The sequence below is a fragment of the Scyliorhinus torazame genome, chromosome 17, assembly GCF_047496885.1.
Source record: "Scyliorhinus torazame isolate Kashiwa2021f chromosome 17, sScyTor2.1, whole genome shotgun sequence".
Classification (NCBI taxonomy): Eukaryota; Metazoa; Chordata; class Chondrichthyes; order Carcharhiniformes; family Scyliorhinidae; genus Scyliorhinus; species Scyliorhinus torazame.
The window spans coordinates 83,127,358-83,149,880 of NC_092723.1; the positions used below are offsets into that span (position 1 = coordinate 83,127,358).

The 22,523-nt window shown below is 48.9% G+C and overlaps 1 protein-coding gene across 4 annotated transcripts in view; it reads left to right on the plus strand.

Moving 5' to 3' along the window:
• LOC140393981 (DENN domain-containing protein 2D-like) overlaps nucleotides 1-22,523 on the plus strand; it is a 229,233-nt gene that overhangs the window by 97,481 nt on the left and 109,229 nt on the right. For 3 of the 4 annotated variants that reach the window (XM_072480697.1, XM_072480698.1, XM_072480696.1), the window contains exons 3-4: nucleotides 7,856-8,010; nucleotides 10,272-10,384. In XM_072480697.1, the coding sequence (XP_072336798.1) occupies nucleotides 7,856-8,010; nucleotides 10,272-10,384 (268 nt within the window). The remainder of the gene's footprint in view (nucleotides 1-7,855; nucleotides 8,011-10,271; nucleotides 10,385-22,523) is intronic. The other variant, XM_072480699.1, reaches the window with a different exon arrangement.

Genomic DNA, 22,523 nt, shown 5'->3' on the forward strand with positions numbered 1-22,523 from the left:
TCATGTCCAAAGGTTAGATGGGGTTACTGGGTTACGGGGATGGGGTGGAGGTGCGCTCTTTCCAAGGGCTGGTGCAGACTCGATGGGCCGAATGGTCTCCTCTGCACTGTAAATTCGATGATCTATGATCTAATTATAACCAATATGGGATGGCAGCCAAGCTGGCTTTTACACAAACCCCTCCCCCCAACCAACCCTGTCCCTGACTCAGCGGCTATGAGATCACTAACCCTACGGCCAGTCCAGCTGATACCACTGACCAAGACTTAGTCCAGAACCTTCCACATGCCTCCCTTTGCTTTGTGCTCACATTTTACACATTGGTCAGAAATTGTGGGTTCAAGTCTTAGTGCAGAGATGACCACACAATCCAGTACTGAGGCAGTGCTGCAGATTAAACATCAAACCGAAGATCATTTTCCCTCTCCGGTAGATCGCAGGTAGATCCGAAGATGGGCAGGGTTGTTCTCCCCAGTGTCCTGGTCAACATCTACCCCTCAACCAACAATTATGCGGTCATTGTCCTAATGCTGTTTATTGGATCTTCCTCTGCACCAATTTGCGGCTAGACTTCCTAGATTAAAAAAGTGACCATGCAACAAAAGTATTTCATTGGTTGTAACGCACTTTGGAAAGTCCTGAAGTTGTGAAGGGTGTACTGATAGCATTGCAGGTCTTTTGCTTTCCATTCTCAATCTGTGTGACTCATGCACGAGGTGTGAGCATCGGTGAAACACGTTTCGGGAACTCCCAACATTGTTCAGATGTAGAATGAAGAAAAAAAGCCCCACCTCCATAATAATTCCCCGAATAATCCCAACACAGCGAGGGAACCGATAAAGCAAAAAGGAAAGTGCAACAAACATACAGCTATTTATTCCTTTGATTCAGCAAGAACTTGCATTTATGAAAACAATGAAAGTTGCCATAGTCCCCAAGCATTGTAGGCTGCTCTCCGCTTTTTAAACATTTGTTTATTGTAGTTTTTCAATTATTGTACAAGTTCGAACAAAACAAGCAAAAGCAAAAGACAGCGACAGGTGTCAGTGTACAACAGGTACAGCCCAACAACAGTCATTACAGCATTAGGAATAAGACCGGATAAATCAGGGATAAAGTCCCCAAAAGGTTCCCTCCACGGATGATTGACCTGTCTGCACCTGAACAGACGTCAATCTAGACCTACGCCACAGCGCAATTTGAAGCACAGACCCAGACAGGAATGGGCAGTCACCCTGCACCTTCAAGATGCAATAAGGTAAAGGCAAATACAAGGAGAGAAACCAGCCACAACCATGTTATCAACGCAGGGTCTCCCATAGAGAAAGTAAAAAGTGAACCAAGAGTGAGAAACAGAGCCCCACAACCCCAACTCATGGCCCCAAGTCCAAGGACAGAATCGATCATCGAACCACCACTACCAACAATGCCCCCAAAAGGGTAACAGACAGTCGTGGGGTCAAGATCCAAAACTCAAGTACGGTAAGGTCCCCACCCCCACCCCCCGAGTTGCTGGATACCCCCAACCACCGAGACCATGCAAAAAAAAGAAAGGATTCAGCCACCCAAAAGCCAACAAAAATCAATGACTGATTGTCCGAGCCACAAAGGCCCATCTCCCGACACTGCCACCGCTAGCCCGCATGGGCATCAAAGTAAGAGGAATATACCTTTCAAAATCCGAAAAAAAAGTGAGGAAGAAGAGGAGCAAGAACTGTCGGAACAAACCCCTTGGATCCACCATATTACAACAGGCAGCACTGTAGCATTGTGGACAGCACAATTGCTTCACAGCTCCAGGGTCCCAGGTTCGATTCTGGCTTGGGTCACTGTCTGTGCGGAGTCTGCACATCCTCCCCGTGTGTGCATGGATTTCCTCCGGGTGCTCCGGTTTCCTCCCACATTCCAAAGATGTGCAGGTTAGGTGGATTGGCCGTGATAAATTGCCCTTCGTGTCCAAAATTGCCCTTCGTGTTGGGTGGGGTTACTGGGTTATGGGGATAGGGGGAAGGTGTTGCCCTTGGGTAGGGTGCTCTTTCCACGAGCCGGTGCAGACTCGATGAGTTGAATGGCCTCCTTCTGCACTGTAAATTCTATGATGATAATAGAAGAAAGACTGGCCAACCAACCGCCACGTGGGCCTGTCGAATTCTCAGGAGGAATGAAGACTGGACGCTACCTTCAAATCTATCCCACATCAACATCTGCCCGAATTTGGATCACCCACATCGGGACCCCCCCCCGGCAGCACCCACAGAGAAGTTGCCACTGCTCGAGGAGCAGCAGGATAATTATAATGACTGCGACACGGTGTCTGGCTTAGCCCAGCACTGCAACGCATATAAAGGCATGAAAGAGCTGGCCCCAAGGACTACCATGACTTCCCCAACACCCCCCCCCCCCAAACTATCTTTACCCCCCCCTATCCACCGGCCCATCCAGTCCTGCACAAGACACAACACCTAATCAAACTCTCCTGAGAGGGTCCACCCAAATAGACATACCACCTACCACCAGAAATAGAGGATATTATAACCAACCTCACTCACCATAAGACCATAAGACATAGGAGTGGAAGTAAGGCCACTCGGCCCATCGAGTTCACTCCACGATTCAATCATGGCTGATTTCAACTCCATTTACCCGCTCTCTCTCCATAGCCCTTAATTCCTCGAGAAATCAAGAATTTATCACAAATCTGACAGCAGAAGAACAATTAACGAGGGTGACCCACACCTCAGGCGAGGGGCAAGGTTGAGAGGTGACTCCAGCCTCTCCTTCAGTGTGGAAACCCTGAGCTTGAGCTCAACAAGTGGAGACATTTCCTAAACACTCTTGTCGTACATGGTGTCGGAGTAGACAGCATGGTTTTGTACGCAGGAGGCCATGTCTCACAAATTTAATTGAGGAGGTGACAAAAATGATTGACGAGGGAAGGGCTATGGATGTTGTCTCCTTGGACTTTAGTAAAGCATTTGACAAGGTCCCTCATGGCAGGCTAGTGCAAAAGATAATAATCTTTATTGTCACAAGTAGGCTTACATTAACACTGCAATGATGTTATGGGGCCGGTTTAGCACAGGGCTAAAGAGCTGGCTTTTAAAGCAGACCAAGGCAGGCCAGCAGCACGGTTCAATTCCCGTACCAGCCTCCCCGAACAGACCACGAACAGGCGCCGGAATGTGGCGACTCGGGGCTTTTCACAGTAACTTCATTTGAAGCCTACTTGTGTCTGAAAGGGGCTACACAGGTGGAGAAGGTAGTCAAGAAGGCATACGGCATGCTTGCCTTCATTGGCCGGGGCATTGAGTATAAGAATTGGCAAGTCATGTTGCAGCTGTATAGAACCTTAGTTAGGCCACACTTGGAGTATAGTGTTCAATTCTGGTCGCCACACTACCAGAAGGATGTGGAGGCTTTAGAGAGGGTGCAGAAGAGATTTACCAGAATGTTGCCTGGTATGGAGGGCATAAGCTATGAGGAGCGATTGAATAAACTCGGTTTGTTCTCACTGGAACGAAGGAGGTTGAGGGGCGACCTGATAGAGGTATACAAAATTATGAGGGGCATAGACAGAGTGGATAGTCAGAGGCTTTTCCCCAGGGTAGAGGGGTCAATTACTAGGGGGCATAGGTTTAAGGTGAGAGGGGCAAAGTTTAGAGTAGATGTACGAGGCAAGTTTTTTACGCAGAGGGTAGTGGGTGCCTGGAACTCGCTACCGGAGGAGGTAGTGGAGGCAGGGACGATAGGGACATTTAAGGGGCATCTTGACAAATATATGAATAGGATGGGAATAGAAGGATACGGACCCAGGAAGTGTAGAAGATTGTAGTTTAGTCGGGCAGTATGGTCGGCACGGGCTTGGAGGGCCGAAGGGCCTGTTCCTGTGCTGTACATTTCTTTGTTCTTTGTTTGTTTGACAATAAGCGATTTTCATTTTCAAGTTACTGTGAAGAACCCCTAGTCGCCACATTCCACATGGGGTCAGGGTGAACTAGCTAGATGGATTCAGAACTGGCTTGGCCATAGAAGACAGAGGATAGCAGTGGAAGGGTGTTTTTCCGAATGGTAACTAGTGGTGTTCTGCAGGGATCAGTACAGGGACCTCTGCTGTTTGTAATATATAAATGACTTGGAAGAAAACTTAGCTGGTCTGACTGGCAAGTTTGCGGATGATACTAAGATTGCAGGAATTGCAGATAGTAATGAAAATTGTCAGAGAATACAGCAGGATATAGATCGGCTGCAAAAGTGGGAGGAGAAATGGCAGATGGAATTTAACCTGGACAAATGCGAGGTGATGCATTTTGATAGATCCAATTCTGGTGGGAGCTATAAAATAAATGGCAGAACCATCAGGAGCAGAGAGACACTGTGAGATCTGGGTGTGCAGGTCCACAGATCCTTAAAAGTGGCAGCACAGGTAGAAATGGTGGTAAAGAAAGCATACGGCATGCTTGCCTTCATCGGACGAGGTATTGAGTTTAAAAGCTCGCAAATTATGTTAACAGTTGTATAGAATGTTGGTTAGGCCACATTTAGAATATTGCGTCCAATTCTGGTCACCGCACTACCAGAAGGACATGGAGGCTTTGGAGAGAGTACAGAAAAGGTTTACCAGGAGCGATTGAATAAACAGATTGTTCTTCCTGGAGAGACGGAGCTGAGGGGACGACCTGATAGAAGTTTATAAAATGGGGTATAGACAGGGTGAACAGTTGGAGGCGTTTTTCCCAGGGCGGAAGTGCCAATTAAAAGAGGGCACAAGTTCAAGGTGCGAGGGGATAGGTTCAGTGGAAATGTGTGGGGGAAATATTTTACACAGAGGGTGGTGGTGGCCTGGAATGCACTGCCAAGTGAGCTGGTTGAGGCAGATACATCAGCGACCTTTAAGACTTATCTGGATAGACACATGAACAGACAGGGCATAGAAGGATACAGGCGGTTGGTCTAGACAGGACACGTGATCGGCGCAGGCTTGGAGGGCCGAAGGGCCTGTTCCTGTGCTGTGTTGTTCTTTGTTCTTTTGCTCTTTGATTGTCGACAACAGGGGTGGGATTCCCCCATTCAGCGGCAGAATGTCCACGCCGTCGGAAACGCCGTCGCGTTTCACGGCGGCGTGAACGGCCGCTGGGAGTACCGATTCTGGCCCCTATAGGGGGCCAGCACGGCGCTGGAGCGGTTCCTGCTGATCCAGCCTCCCATCCCGACACAAACTGTACGCCGCGGGAAGCGCGCATGCGCAGTGGCACCGGCGCCCACCTGCACATGCGCGGTGACATCACTCAACCGCGCCAGCCCCGACGCAACATGGAGTGGGAGTTCAGGGGCCGGCGTGGAAGAAGATAGGTCCGGTGAGCGAGAGGCCGGCCCGGCGATCGGTGAGCCCCGATCGCGGGCAAGGCCCCATCGGAGGCACCCCCCAGGGGTCAGAGCCCCCTTCCCCCAGCACAGGCTGCCCCCAACCCTGCGCGCAGTTCCCGCCGGCGACCAGGTGTGGACGGCGCCAGCGGGACTCTGCCTTTTTAGAGCGGCCGCTCAGCCCATCCCGGGCCAAGAATCGGCGGCCCGGCCGCGTAAAGCGGTCCCCGACCAGCGCCAAACGCGCCGCTGCCAATGGCGCCGATTCTCCGCTCTGCGGAGAATCATGTGCCGGCACCGGGGCGGCGTGGCCGGTTGCGGGGATTCTCCGCCCCGGCCCCGGGCTGGGAGAATCCCGCCCCCGGTTTCGGCTGCTCATAGAACATTGAACATAGAACAGAACAGGCCCTTCGGCCCTCGATGTTGTGCCGAGCATTGTCCGAAACCAAGATCAAGCTATCCCACTCCCTGTCATTCTGGTGTGCTCCATGTGCCTATCCAATAACCGCTTGAAAGTTCCTAAAGTGTCCGACTCCACTATCACAGCAGGCAGTCCATTCCACACCCTAACCACTCTCTGAGTAAAGAACCTACCTCGGACATCCCTCCTATATCTCCCACACTGAATCGTATAGTTATGCCCCCTTGTAACAGCTGTGGAAATAGTCTCTTAACGTCCACTCTCTCTATCCCCCTCATCATCTTATAAACCTCTATTAAGTCGCCTCTCATCCTCCTCCTCCTTTGTATCCATTATGCAAAGAAAAATAAATCTTTACTCCCTCAAATGGAATCTTGTTAGCGGGGGCAGCACAGTGGCGCAGTGGTAAGCACTGCTGCCTCCCGCCGCCGAAGACCCGGGCCGCTGTCCGTGTGGAGATTGTACATTCTCCCCATGTCTGCGTGGGTCTCACCCCCACAACCCAAAAAGATGTGCAGGATAGGTGAATTGGTCACGCTAAATTGTCCCTTAATTGGAAAAAAAGAATTGGGTACTCTAAATTTAAGAAAAAAATATCCAGTTAGTGCCATGTTTAAACTATTAATTTCAATTAATGTCTCACCCTGCTCTGTGCTCACACACTATGACTTCACTTACTATTCTTCTGCCAGGGTTGAATTTGTAAACTTTCTCAGCTCCTAGTTTAGAGGGAGAAAGAGAGCAGAGAAAAAGAGAGATACTCAGCAACCAATCACTTATTTGCTTTCCTGTGACGTTGCCTCGGGACTGCTTAGGGAGGGGATTTGAGACATCAGGCCAGGCCGCTGATGGCACAGCTTGCAATTCTGGAGCAATGAATGTTGGTGGCCACGCATGAATTCCGAATTGGAGGAATATGGCCCTCTTTGACGGATGTGGGGCCCTGGAGGTTGCAGTGATGGAGGAGGCGGGCGGCAGCAGGAGGTCCTGGAGAACTTTGCCTCGTATTTATCATTTTCATTCTTGCTTACATTGTGGCATCTGGAGCAAATGAAGGTCAGCAAGTAAGGGAATGATGGATGAACAAGCTTTGTGTGATGAAAATGTGAGCAGTAGAGTTTCGTTTTCAAGGACAATAACCCTTTGGACAATGACTGCACTGAGAGTGCAGTCATAGAACCTAAATAAACATGATGTGGAGATGCCGGCGTTGGACTGGGGTGAGCACAGTAAGACGTTTTACAACACCAGGTTAAAGTCCAACAGATTTGTTTCGATGTCACTAGCTTTCGGAGCACTGCCCCTTCCTCAGGTGAATGTACCTTCCTTCATTCACCTGAGGAAGGAGCAGCGCTCCGGGAAAAGCTAGTGACATCGAAACAAACCTGCTGGACTTTAACCTGGTGTTGTAAAACTTCTTACTAAATAAACATGTTTGTCAACTCCATTAAAAGGCAGCCGGAGTGTTGATAGACTGGCTGCTTTTGGTCTGGGTGCCAACATCAATCTCACAGTTTTCTCAATCTTTCCCTTCTTGTCTTATCCTGTCCTATATCCCAGAGTGTTACCCAGAATATCTCCATTTCCCAATGGCCTGGATGACAGTATTCAGCAGTAATTTATGCGAGCCACAGCCTGTCTACAAATCAAGAGGCAGGATTATGCATTTCCGTGTTAGTGTGGGGAAACCCCAAACCGTCTTTACATATCAGAGGAACATTGCAGCAAGAGATCAATGATTGTGAGACAGCCGGGCAGAGATCAGTGACCGTGAGACGGCCGGGCAGAGACCAGTGACTGTGAGACAGCCGGGCAGAGATCAGTGACCCTGAGACAGAGCAGGGACAGGGGATTACTCATCCTCAGTGATGGAGCAGGAAAGAAGATCACTGGGTCTCGGAAATGGAGCAGGGTTAGAGATGACTGACTTTGAAAAAGGGCAGGGGAGGAGATCGCTGACCCTCCGACGTGGAGCAGGGTTAGGGATTACTGACAATGTAAACAGGATGCTGAGATCCACCAGGAGGAGTTTAAGACTGAAAGTCAGAAGCTGTGTATTCTGTGTTTCTAAAGCAGGCATCGAAAGAAGCATTTCAGTTGAAGAAAAGAAGCCAGAACAAGAGGCGAGCCGCTATTCAGCACAGTCCTTCTTTGAATATCTTGTCGTCGTCTCTCTGAAGAAGTCCGGTGCAGCGTATGAGCCACAAATAGCATATCAATTTCCGAAGGTGAGTGAATACAAGTCTCAGAGCTTTATTGTGAAAGAACCTGTCGATATTCCTGCATCTATGTGGGAGAAAATTTGATGTTATTAGAACATAGAACATTACAGCGCAGTACAGGCCCTTCGGCCCTCGATGATGCGCCGACCTGTGAAATCATTCTAAAGCTCATCTACACTATTCCTTTATCGTCCATAAGTCTATCCAATGACCATTTGAATGCCCTTAGTGTTGGTGAGTCCACTACTGTTGCAGGCAGGGCATTCCACGCCCTCACTACTCTCTGAGTAAAGAACCTACCTCTGACATCTGTCCTATATCTATCTCCCCTCAATTTAAAGCTATGTCCCCTCGTGCTAGACATCACCATCCGAGGAAAAAGGCTCTCACTGTCCACCCTATCCAATCCTCTGATCATCTTGTATGCCTCAATTAAGTCACCTCTTAACCTTTTTCTCTCTAATGAAAACAGCCTCAAGTCCCTCAGCCTTTCCTCATAAGATCTTCCCTCCATACCAGGCAACATAACATTCTGGTAAATCTCCTCTGCACCCTTTCCAATGCTTCCACATCCTTCCTACATTGCGGCGACCAGAATTGCACGCAATACTCCAAATTAGTCAAGGTCAACAGAGAACTTCCTCATGGTTCTGAATCTCAATTTATTAATTTAGTCCCAGATGGGGTGGTAGAACTCACCGTTTTTACAGTGCCAGTCTTACTGGGCTTATCAGTGTTTCAGATAATCCCTGTTTCAGTGTAGTCCAGGCACGCCTTCCAGGGATGTGTGTCCGATACCAGGCACCGCGTTACCAGGCCAGGGGAGAGTGTACAGGAGTGGGAACGGGTGTCAGTGTACAGGGGGGCAGACGGGGGTGAGTGTACAGGGGGGGGAACGGGTGTCAGTGCACAGGGGAGGGAACGGGGGTGAGTGTACAGGGGGGGGAACGGGTGTCAGTGCACAGGGGAGGGAACGGGGGTGAGTGTACAGGGGGAGAACGGGGGTGAGTGTACGGGGGGGGGGGAAGGGGGTCAGTGTAATGGGGGGGAGTGTACAGGGGGAAAGGGGGTGAGTGTACAGGGGGGAGAATTGGGGTCAGTGTACAGGGGGGGACGGGGGGGAGTGTACAGGGGGGAGAATTGGGGTCAGTGTACAGGGGGGAACGGGGGTCAGTGTACAGGGGGAACAGGGGTCAGTGTACAGGGGGAGGAAAGGGGGTGAGTGTATGGGGGGGAATGGGGGTCAGTGTACAGGAGGTGAATGGGGGTCAGTGTACAGGGGGGAGCAGGGGTCAGTGTACAGGGGGAGGAAAGGGGGTGAGTGTACAGGGGGGAACGGGGGTGAGTGTACGGGGGGGAACGGGGGTCAATATACAGGGGGGAACGGGGGGGAGTGTATAGGGGGAGGAAAGGGGGTGAGTGTACAGGGGGGGAACGGGGGTCAATGTATGGGGGGGAAACGGGTCAGTGTACAGGGGGAGGAAAGGGGTTGAGTGTACGGGGGGGAATGGGGGTGAGTGTACGGGGGGAACGGGGGTCAATGTACAGGGGGAAACGGGGATCAGTGTACGGGGGGGACGGGGGTCAGTGTACAGGGGGGGAATGGGGGTCAGTGTACGGGGGGGAAAGGGGAGGAGTGTAGGGGAGGGAAGGGGGGTGAGTGTACAGGGGGGGAAAGGGGCGGAGTGTACGGGAGGGAAGGAAGGGTAAGTATGGGAGGAAGGGCGGTGAGTGTACGGAGGGAAGGGGGGATGAGTGATCAGGGGGAAGGGGGGTGATTGTCAGGGGAGAATGGGGGTGAATGTACAGGGGAAGGGGGGTGAGTGAGTGTGTGGGAGAGGAGGGGGTGAGTGTACGGGAGAGGAGGGGTGCATGTCTGGGAGAGGAGGGGGTGAGTGTCTATTGAAAATGTCCCTGTTTAGGGTGGCACAGTGGCGCAGATGTTAGCACTGCTGCCTCACGGCGCCAAGGTCCCAGGTTCGATCCCGGCCCTGGGTCACTGTCCGTGTGGAGTTTGCACATTCTCCCCGTGTCTGCGTGGGTCTCACCCCCACAACCCAAAGATGTGCAGGATAAGTGGATTGGCCACATTCGATTGCCCCGTAATTGGAAAAAAAAATTGGATACTCTTAAATTTATTTTAGAAAACAAAATGTCCCTGTTTCTGGGATGATGTGTGGGGTGCGTGCTGGTGGTTGATGCAGGGGTAACTGGAGAGGGTGTGCATTGGCCTGGATCTGATCTCTGAAGCGTTCTGTTTGTTCCAGAGGGAGAATCTGATGCGTTCCCAAAAGGAGGAAGAGGAAAATTTACTCAAGGCAATCCCACTATTTTGTTTTCCGGATTGTAACACTTGGGCTCCACTCACTGAATACGAGAGGTATGTGTCCATCTCATTTACTCTGTTCAAAGTGTATAATTTATGTTTCTTGAGTGGACATTTGAGAAAAAGAACTTTGTGACCTCATAATATGCAAAATTCTTCAAAATCATTTTTGAAGTGTGGTCACTGTTGGAATGTGGGAAAAGCAGCAGCCAACCTGTGCACAGCAAGATTCCACAAACAGCAGTGTAATGATAAGAAGATAATATTTGGCAAATCTTGACTGAATGATACAGTTGACCAAGGACACAAGGCAGAATTCCCTTGCTCTTCATCCAATAATACTGTGGGATAATTTACCTGAGGGTGCAGACAGGGTCTCAGTTTAACCTCTCATCCAAAAGGAAGCACTTTTGACCGTGTTGCATCTATTCAGCACCGCACCGAACCTTCACCTGCATTATTCCGTCAAGAACACTCAGGAGAAGTTCAGCACGGATTAGTTACAAAGTGAAGCTCTGGAACAGAGTTCCGATCCTGTGTTGGGAAATCCTCGGCCTAAGTTCAGATATTTCAGCTCTCAGGCCCTGATGCAGGGAAGGAGTGCAGGCTTGTGTCAGGCAGCTGTTAGTTGACAGTGTTTACGTATCTCTTTCCTCAACTACTTTCCCCATCAAATTTGTTGGCACTATCTCTCCTCCAAAAACCCACCCCTCCTCATATTTCCCACGCCCTCCTCATATTGCAAAAAAGACCAGCATACCATTTGACTTCCTAATTACTTGCTGCACCAACATGCTTGTTTGCAGAGACAGAGTTTTTTTTCGACATCAACACTTTCCAAGTTTTCTCTCTCTTTAAAAAAAATACTCTGCGTTTTTGTTTTTCCTACCAAAGTGGATTATATTCCATTTTCTATGTTCTTTAGACGGCACGGTAGCACTGTTGCTTCACAGCACCTGGGTTCCAGGTTTGATTCCCAGCTTGGGTCACTGTCTGTGCGGAGTCTGCATGTTCTCCCTGTGTCTGCATGGGTTTCCTCCGGGTGCTCCGGTTTCCTCCCACAAGTCCCGAAAGACATGCTGTTAGGTAATTTGGACATTCTGAATTCTCTTTCCATGTACCCGAACAGGCAGCGGAGTGTGGTGACTAGGGGCTTTTCACAATAACTTCATTGCAGTGTAATGTAAGTGACAATAAAGATTATTATTATTTATTTCCCACCCCCTCCTCATATTTCCTACCCCCTCATATTTCCCACCCACTCCTCATATTTCCCACCCACTCCTCAAATATCTCACCCACTCCTCAAATATCCCACCTTCTCAAATAACACATTATCTCCTCAAATATTCCACCTTGGCCTCAAATACCCGACCCCCCTCTTCAAATAGTCCACTCTCCCCTCAAGTAGAACATAAGTTCCTATATCCCACCCCTGCTTTCTTCCCAAATGACCTTCCTGCTTCTCAAATAACCCACCAACTTACTCAAATAACCCACTCTCTCCTCAAATAACTGTGCCTAGAATCAAAGAATCCCTGCAGTGCAGAAGGAGGTCATTCAGACCATCGAATCTGCACTGACCTTCTGAAAGAGCACCCTATCTAAGCCCACACCCCCAACCTATCCCCCTAACTCCACCTAACCTTTGGACACTGAGGGGTAATTTAACATGGTCAATCAAACTAACCTGCATATCTTTGGATTGTGGAAGTAAACTGGAGCACCCGGAGGAAACCCACGCAGACATGGGGAGAATGTGTAAACTCCATTTAGTCACCCAACATCAAAATTAAACCCGGTCGGGCAGCACGGTGGCGCAGTGGTTCGCACTGCAGTTCTCACGGCACCGAGGTCCCAGGTTCGATCCCGGCTCTGGATCACTGTCTGTGTGGAGTTTGCACATTCTCCCCGTGTTTGCGTGGGTTTCGCCCCCACAACCCAAAGATGTGCAGCGTAGGTTGATTGGCCACGCTAAATTTTCCCTTAATTGGAAAAGATTAATTGGGTACTCTAAATTTTTAAAAAAAAGAATTGAACCCGGGTCCCTGGCTCTGTGAGGCAGCAGTGATAATCACTGTGCCACCGTGCTGCCCTCAAATAGCCCACTCTCTCCTCAAAAAATACACCTTGAGTCCTCTATCTTTGCAATCTACTGTCCATCCCAAATCTCCCTTGCTGCTCCAAAGTTTTATGTTTAACAGTTTGCAATGGGGCGGCATGGTGGCACAGTGGTTAGTATTGCAGCTTACGGCACTGAGGACCAGGATTCGATCCCGGCCCCGGGTCACTGTCCATGTGGAGTTTGGACATACTCCCCATGTCTGTTTCACCCCCACAACCCAAAGATGTGCAGGTTAGGAGGCTTGGCCATATCTTTTTATTAAAACAGTAAAAAATATATACAAGGCCAAATGGTACAAACACTCATTTTGTGTTGGAGAAACAGGGTACCCTCCCCTCAGTAGCAATGTACGGGGAGAGGGGGATTGATACTCTGATTATTAAAACAGTTCACAACAAGTTTCTACAAAAAAACAAATGGTACAAGCACTAAACTCTGCGCTGGAGAGACCAGATCCCCTTGCCTCTGTACCAACAGAAGAGAAAGGAAGGGGGTGGTGGGGAGAGAGGGGAAAGGAGGGTGGTGGGAGGGAGGAAGTCGGGGTGTTGGTGGAGGAGGGCCCAATAGGGCACTGCCTGAACTATCTACGGAGGCAGAAAAACAAAAGAACCTTCAATTATGATGTGCCAGATTACGGGAGATCCCCAGAGGGGGTGAGGAACCTAAATTGCCCCTTAATTAGAAAAAAAAACAGTCTGCAGCTGGTGGAGATTCACTGGAGATTCAATTGACTCCTCTAGATTAAAACTGTGGCGTTTGGTTTAGAAGCTGCATGCTTGCAATTTGTAACTCTAACTAAATATAGATGGGTGTATCCCTCATCAACTGGTTTTCTGGAGGACAATCTGGCAGCAGAGGTTGCTTACCTAAAGGTTAGAAGCCAAGAGGTCAGAAGTGTAAATTGTTGGGGTATGAATAACTTTCAAGTCTGAAGTAGATACGTTGGCACAGGCTGCATTCCTACCAAAGAGGAAACAAGATGTGGCCTTGCCATTGTCGCTCTAGAAGATGTATTTTGTGAAGTGGATCAGCTGGATACTGATGAAGGTTTGGAACAAAAAGTTCCAAAGTTAACACTGCAATAAAGTTACTGTGAAAATCCCCCAGTCGCCATGCTCCGCGCCTGTTCAGGCACGCAGAGGGAGAATTCAAAATGTCCAAATTACCTAACAGCACGCCTTTCGGGACTTGTGGGAGGAAACCGGAGCACCCGGAGGAAACCCACGCGGACACAGGGAGAACGTGCAGACTCCGCACAGATAGTGACCCAAGCCGGGAATCAAACCTGGGACCCTGAAGCTGTGAAGTAACAGTGCTAATCACTGTGCTACCGTGCCAGATGTTTTGAAGGATTTGAGCAGTTTGGATGGAAGATTGGTGAAATTAGATTTGGGAATCCCTGGGTCAAATTACTGGATTGTGCTAAATTGTCTCATGGACAGGCTGCATGTTCTCGCTGGTGTTGGGTGTGATGAACACATGATCGGAAATCAAAAATGTGGTTATTATAAAGCTGCCTCGAGCGTAGGGGCAGGAGAGATAAGGAGGAAGAGGTACAAGTTTATAAAAAGCAGCATGTGTGCTGCCTGGTGTATTTGCCACTGGCCACTATTGGTGTGTCTCTCCTCTCGACCTGCGTGTTTACATCCATTCGTTCATGTTTATTTTCAGTTGGAGAACTGTGTCCCTATTGAGGCAGAGGATATTTTTTGGATTCTTTTTGCTTTGTTGTTGTTTTGTCATGTGTGCCCGAATCCAACCACCCGTGGAGGTTGGCTCGATGCATCCGAGTTTTTGATTTGTCGATTTGCACGCTTTCTCTGGGGTTTTTTTTTGTTCACTTTACCAGAGTTTTGTCTCCTTAACCTCCCCAATCTTCCTCGGTTCCTGAACTGACTTTTTGTTTCTCAACTTTCTTGACGAGCAAAACTGTTCTCAATTAATTGACTTCCTTTTTGCATTCTCTGCGTGCCGACACTGCACAAAAGCGGCAGATGATGCTGCATGGAAGTGCTCGGGTATGTTTTCCACGGTCTTTTAAAACAGCGTGGGTACATTCAATTTTGCTTTTATTATGGCTACGGATGATAATGACATCAGAATTGTCTGTGTCTGCCTGCAGGCAAAGGTTTGGTACGTAACAGAATTGGGGGCTCGCCTGGGATCTCGCTTGATTAAGATTAATGATGATCTGGTGGTGCTTGATCGTGATTAATTTGATGCGTGTTGTTTGTGAACGTATCCTTGAATTAATAGTTACTGGTCGGAGTTTATTACTAATCCAATGTCGGAGCAATGTAATCAGAGCACGAAAATGCAGCTTGTTTGCGTTGCTGACCTTTATATAAAGGAGATAAAATCTGTTTTAGAGCAAGCATTGGTTGAGCTAAAAGTTTTGCCAGCAAATGTTCTGAGACTGGGAGGTGGTCGTCTTGAACACCTTCAGGTACAACTGGAGTTGAAGAAGGTTGTCTTGGCAGAGAAGGAAATTAAGTTGCAGTTTAATGAGAAAAGGGACTTGACAGAGAAAGAAATAGTATTGACGAAATTGGAGTTGGAAAAATTGAGGTTAGAGCAAGGGAAGGAATCGGGGAGACAGAAACAAGAGTTTCAAAGATGTGCAGGTGGGATGGATTGGCCATGCTAAATTGCCCCTATGTGTCCAAAAGGTTAGGTAGGGGAACTGGGGAATGGGCCTGGGTGGGGTGCTCTTTCAGAGGGTCTGCGCAGACTTGATGGGCCAAATGGTCTCCTTCTGCACTGCAGGGAAAAGAAAGAAAAGAAAAAGGAGCTTGAAAATAAGAAACTCAAGGTGGATGAAGCAGTGTGAATGAGAGAGGGTAGATTGGGTGTCGGTGGTCCAGTTACTCACACATCCAGTTTTGATGTTAGCTGGCACATTAATGGGGACTGGTGCCCCCTTTTGAGGAAGAAAAAGTGGAAACGAATTTGAAGTGACCAAGGGAAGTTTGGCCTCAGATTGCAATGTGTGCTGACTGGTAAAGCTCAGGGAGCTCATTCAGCCTTGTCCACAGAGCAAAATGTGCAGTATGAAGACAGTAAAACGGCTACAATGAGAGTTTACCAACTTGTTCCTGAATCATATTGACAGCAGTTTAGAAACTAAAGAAAGCAGAGGGACAGATCTATGTTGAATTTGCCAGAGAGAAAGAAACCCTCTTTGACAGATGGTGTGACACATATAATCATAGAATAATGCAGCACAGAAGAGGCCCTTCAGCCCATCGTTCCTGCACCAATGCATGAAAAACACCTGACCTGCCCACCTAATCCCATTTTCCAGCGCTGGACCCATAGCCTTGAATGTTATGGCGGCCAAGTGCTGATCCAGGTACTTTTTAAAGGATGTGAGGCATCCCACCTCTACCACCCTCCCAGGCAGTGCATTCCAGACCATCACCACTCTCTGGGTAAAAAAGGTTTTTTCTCAATACCCCCCTAAATCTCCCACCCCTCACTTTGAACTTGTGTCCCCTCGTAACTGACCCTACAACTAAGGGGAATAGCTGTGCCCTATCCACCTGTCCATGCCCCTCATAATCTTGTACACCCCAATCAGTCGCCCCTCAATCTTCTTGCTTCAGCCTATCCAATCTCACTTCTAACTTAAATGTTCCATCCCAGGCAGCACGGTAGCACAGTGGTTAACACAGTTGCTTCACAGTGCCAGGTTCGATTACCGGCTTGGGTCATTGCCTGTGCGGAGTCTGCATGTTCTCCCCGTGTCTGCGTGGGTTTCCTCCGGGTGCTCCAGTTTCCTCCCATAAGTCCTGAACTACAAGCTGTTGGGTGAATTGGGCATTCTGAATTCTCCCTCTGTGTAGCCGAACAGAATGTGGCGATTAAGTGATTTTCACAGTAACTCCATTGCGGTGTTATTGTAGCCTACTTGTGACACTAATAAAGTTTATTATTATTATTATTATTAACATCATGGTGAATCGCCTCTGAAACCCCTCCAATATAATCACTCACAGGAAATAATTACTGACTTTAAAAAAGAAGCAGGGAAAGTTCCTGTTTGTGTTTATCTGAAAGATAATATTTTGATGAGGAAATGGAGGCCACTAGAGGTTACTGCTCATGAGGAGTGGAAGGTGGTTTCTCTGCCCACCGTGAGAATTTTCTGGGCTTATCTTTACACACTATTTTCAACAAGGGGGTAAGGTTAGCCATTCTCCAATCCTCTAGCACCACCCCTGAGTCTAAAGAAGACAGAAAAATATGGCCAGTGCCTCTGCAATTTCCATTCTCACTTCCCTCAATATCCTTGAATGCATCTCGCCCAGTCCTGATACTTTATCAACTTTTAAGTACAGATAGGCTATCCGAGTAAAGATAGGCTATTCAAAACAGGCTATCCAATGAGTCAGAGTACAGGAGGGAGATAGAGATCCTAGTAGAGTGGTGTAACAACAACAATCTTCCTCAATATCAGCAAAACTAAAGCACTGGTCATTGGCTTCCGGAAGCAAAGTATCGTACACACCTCTATCTACATCTATGGTGCTGAGGTGGAGATGGTTGACAGTTTCAAATTCCTAGGTGTGCATATCACCAACAATCTGTCCTGGGCCACCTACGTTGACGCTACCACCAAGAAAGCACAACAGCACTTCTACTTCCTCAGAAAACTAAGGAAATTTGGCTTGTCCACATTCACTCTTACCAATTTTTACAGATGCACCATAATTTGGACATTCTGAATTCTCCCCCTGTGCACCCGAACAGAGGCCATAATGTGGTGACGAGGGGCTTTTCACAGGAACTTCATTGTAATGTTAATGTAAGCCTACTTGTGCCAATAAAAATTGTTATATTATTATGATATTATAAGCAACCTATCTGGCTGCATCACAGCCTGGTATGGCAACTGCTCGGCCCAAGACCGCAAGAAACTTCAGAGAGTCATGAACACAGCCCAGTCCATCACACAAACCCGCCTCCCATCCATTGACTGTCTACATCTCCCGCTGCTTTTCACTGTACTTTGATACACGTGACAATAAAACAAATCCAGTCCAAATCCAATTTCTCCTTCTTATCAATTTTAAACCCTTGTAGTATCTGAATGACCTCCTCTTTCACAATGACCTGGAAAATGTCACTCACCTTGGTAAAGACAGATTCAAACTATGCATTTAATATCTCAGCTAAACTCTTTGTCTCTATGCATATATTTTGGCCCCTAACCGGCCCCAGTCCTCCTTGTATGACTCTTATTATTTATATATTGATAGGAGACTTTTGAATCCCCTTTTTGTTAATTGCCAGTCTCTTTTCCTGCTGTCTTTGCTTCTCTGATTTGCTTTTTCACTTCTCCTCTGAACCTTCTACATTCAACCTGGTTCTCACTTGTGTTGTCCACCTGACATCTTTTCCGGTGGTGCAGTGGGTTAGCCCTGCTGCTTCACGGCACCGAAGTCCCAGGTTCGATCCCGGCTCTGGGTCACTGTCTGTGTGGACTTTGCACATTCTCACCGTGTTTGTGTGGGTTTCGCCCCAACAACCCAAAAGATGTGCAGGGTAGGTGGATTGGCCACGCTAATATTGCCCCTTAATTGGAAAAAATGAATTGGGTACGCTAAATTTATTTATTTTTTAATTTTAAAAAAAGACGCACTTGTCCTGCTTCACCTTAATCTCTTTTGTCATCCAGGGAGTTCTGGGGCGGGATTCTCCGCCGGCGGGAATCTCCGTTTTCCCGGTGCCTGGGGTTTTCCCGACGGCGTGGGGCTGCCTCACAATTGGAAACCCCATTGACCAGCCGGCGTAACGGAGAATCCCACCGGCGGGTCGGGGCAGAAATGTGGCACGGCGGGGCGGAGAATCCAGCCCTACCTTACAAGGTGAAAGTTGGAGTTTCGTGACAGGGAATTTAAGGGTTAAATTAAGGGTTACTTTCTGTCTGAAATCTAGTCATTCTTTAATTTAGCAATTCACTAAAAGTTGCTCTTTGGGTTGGAAGAAGGTGAGTTTTAGTTTTTAGCTTAATGGTGCTTTAGTTTTAAAGCAACGCTGATACAGGTATTGCTGGTGCTGCAATAAATTAATTAAATAATTGGCTTATACAGGTTTCCATAGACTAGATTCGGCTGAGTATGAAAGTAAGCATTCTTAAAGTGCAGCTTTGTCGGCACTGGAATGCTGCTTGGAAGCAATAGAGCAGTGTTCTTCAAACTTTTTTTCCGGTGACCCATTTTTACCAAGCGGCCAACCTTCGGGACCCAACCCGACCGACCTTCGGGACCCAACCCGCCCGACATTCGCGACCCACGCCGGCCGAGCTGAATGACCCACCATTTTCTCTTACCTTGTTTGCTGCTGATAAAAATGGAGGAAATGGTTTTGGGTCCCTTTGGCCCTCGTACTCACTCCTCCAATGGAACCTGTCAGTTGGCGTTTGGTGGCAGTTGGCGTTTGGTGGCAGTTGGCGTTTGGTGGCAGTTGGCGTTTGGTGGCAGTTGGAGTTTGGTGGCAGTTGGAGTTTGGTGGCAGTTGGAGTTTGGGCAGCACGGTAGCATAGCGGTTAGCGCAATTGCTTCACAGCTCCAGGGTCCCAGGTTCGATTCCCGGCTGGGTCACTGTCTGTGCGGAGTCTGCACGTTCTCCCCGTGTGTGCGTGGGTTTCCTCCGGGTGCTCCAGTTTCCTCCCACAGTCCAAAGATGTGCAGATTAGGTGGATTGGCCATGCAAAATTGCCTTTAGTGTCCAAATTTGCCCTTAGCGTTGGTTGAGTGGGGTTACTGGGTTATGGGGATAGGGTGGTGTGGGATTGGGTAGGGTGCTCTTTCCAAGAGCCGGTGCAGACTCGATGGGCCGAATGGCCTCCTTCTGCACTGTAAATTCTATGAAATTCTATGAAATTCTATGAAGGTGAAGCCTTCCGGTGTCGGAAAGTATGGAGTCTCCACCTGTCCAAAGTTCTGCATTCTTTCCCGTAAATTTTATTAAATAGAAACCCCCCTCCGAACTTGTAAAAAAATTAAATGAATAAAATAAATGAATAAAATGAATTTTAAAAAACCAAACTTGTAAAACTTCCGCGACCCTCCCGACACCCGCCTGCGACCCACCCACGGGCCACGCCCCCGAGTTTGAAGAACACTGCAATAGAGTGTGGCAGTTTGAGTTTGGTGGCAGTTGGAGTTTGGTGGCAGTTGGAGTGTGGTGGCAGTTGGCATTTGGTGGCAGTTGGAGTTTGGTGGCAGTAGGAGTTTGGTGGCAGTAGGAGTTTGGTGGCAGTAGGAGTTTGGTGGCAGTTGGAGTTTGGTGGCAGTTGGAGTTTGGTGGCAGTTGGCGTTTGGTGGCAGTTGGCGTTTGGTGGCAGTTGGCGTTTGGTGGCAGTTGGCGTTTGGTGGCAGTTGGCGTTTGGTGGCAGTTGGCGTTTGGTGGCAGTTGGCGTTTGGTGGCAGTTGGAGTTTGGTGGCAGTTGGAGTTTGGTGGCCGTTGGAGTTTGGTGGCAGTTGGAGTTTGGTGGCAGTTGGAGTTTGGTGGCAGTTGGCGTTTGGTGGCAGTTGGAGTTTGGTGACTGAGAGGGTTCTGTGATCCTCTCCTTTTCTCACTTTCCTCAGAAAGAGGAGTGGCAGCCTTGGTGAGTAGCACCTGTGGCGGGATTCTCCCAGCCCTGGGCCGGGCCGGAGAATCCTCACGACCGGGTCATGCCGCCCCGACACCGGCAGCGGAGAATCGGAGGCACTGGCGCCGGTGTGGTGGCACGGCGCCGGTCGCGGGCCATTCTACGCGACCGGCCCATCGATTCTCCGGCCCGGATGGGCAGAATGGCCGTGAAAAAAAAATGAGTCCTGCCGGCGCCGTTCTAACCTGCTCTCAGCCGGCAGGACCTCGGCGTTGAAGGGTCGGGTGGCGGCCTGTGAGGGGGGAAGGGGGGTCCGAGCCCGGAGGTGGCCTCCGATGTGGCCTGGCCCTCGATTTGGGCCCACCGATCGGTTGGCCGGCCTCCCTCGCTGCTACGCGTCAGCCCCTGTAGTCCTGCGCCATGTTGCGTCGGGGCCGGCGCGTTGAAGGAGGCCACTGCGCATGCGCGCGTTGGCGCCAGCGCCACTGCACATGCGCGGATCCCGCGGCACACAGTTTGTGCCGGGATCGGCAGCTGGAACGGCGCGAACCGCTCCAGTGCCTTGCTGGCCCATTCACGCCGTCGTAATGATGAGAGAATCTCGCCCCTGGTTTCTACTCTCCTAAATATACCCTCAACTGGTGGAAATAAAAGTAAGGGAGTAATTTAAGGGTGAGTCATGGCAGGTCAGCTCGACCATGTGGAATGCTCCTCTTGTGCGATGTTGGAAGTCAGAGATGTTTCCTTTGTCCAGGGCAGGAAGTGTCTCCAGCTGCAGTTACTGAAAATCCATGATTCGGAGATGGAGCTGCAACGAGAGTCACTGTGGAGCATTCACAAGGATGAGATCTTCATGGATAGCACATACAGTGAGGTGGTCATATCGGGAAGAAAGAGTGCACAGGCAGAAAAGGAACCGGTGAGAACCAGACAGAACAAGAGCAGGAGTCCCTTGGGTCCACCTCACTCTCTGACAGATTTTCCATTTTGGATTTCTCAGGGGAATACAGCAAGAGCCTAGTCCCAGACATCACGAGTGGCTCAGCTGCATGGAATGGAGGGGTGGGGGTGGGGGGGGAGGGAGGGAGAGAGAAAGAGGAAGAAAGAGTGGGAAAGCAACAGTGATGGAGGTGGGTGGGAGGGTGGTTCTATTGTAAGGGAAGCAGACAGATGTTTCTGGGGCAACAAATGTGACACCACGTTGGTGTGTTGCCTCCCTGGTCCCAAGGTCAAGGATATCATTGAGCAGCTGCAGGACATTCTGGCGGGGAAGCAGCCAGAGGTTGTGGTTCATATTGGTACCAACGGCGTAGATAAGGGATGAGGTCCTGAAAGCCAAATATAGGGAGCTAGGAAATAATTTTAAAAACAGGACCTCAAAGGTTTACTCCCTGTGCCACGTGCTAGTGAGAGCTGGAATAGGAGAATGGATGGGATGAATGCCTGGCTGGGAGAGATGGTCTCGGAGGGAGAGATTTGGAATCCTGAGGTAGTGGGTGCGATTCTGGGGAAGTTGGGATCTGTGCAAGCTGGACAGGCTGCATCCCAGCAGGACCGGGACCAATATCCTCACTGGGGTATTTGCGAGTGCTGTGGGGGAGAGAGGGAAGGGGATGGGAATCTGAGAGGGGAGACATAAGAGAAGGAAACCAAGATAGAAATGAAAGACAGAAAAGTAGAAAGCAAAATAGGGCTATAGTACCAAAAACCAATTGGATACAAATGTTAGACTCGTCTAAAGGAACTGTACCTGAATGCACGGAGCAGTTGCAATAAGATGGATGAATTAACAGCACAAACTGGTGCACACGGGTACAGTATGATTGCAATTATGGAGACATGGCTTCAAGGTGACCAAGGCTAGGACCTGAATATCCACAGGTATTTGATAGTTAGGAAGGACAGATAAAAAGGAAAAGGAGGTGGAGTGGTGTTGTTATTTAGGGTGAACTCAGTGCCATAGTGAGAAAGGATATTGGCTCAGAAAATCTAAATGTAGAATCAGTCTGTGTGGAGCTGTAAGCAGCATGGGTGGAGAACATTAGTGGGAGTTGTCTCTAGACCTCCAAACAATAGTGGTAAGGCAGGGAATGAACAGGAATTTCAGGATGTATGTAACAAGGGTGCTATACTAATAATGAGTGATTTTAATCAACATACAGGTTGGGCAAATCAAATCAGTAACAATACTGTGGCAAATGGATTGCTGCACTGTTTTTTGACCAGTATGCTGAGGAACGAACTAGGGCAGTATTTTTCAAATTGTTTTCCCGGGACCCACTTTTGACAACCAGCTGATCTTCACGACCTATGCTGGCCGACCTTCGCGACACTCACCACGTTCACTTACCTTTAATGTAAAAGGGAGACTGCTTGGTCTTCACAGTCTCACTTGATTCAGGTTCAAAGGAGGAGAGAGCAATGCACATATTAGGTGCATACTTCAGCCAGCTCTTTGCACCGTCTTC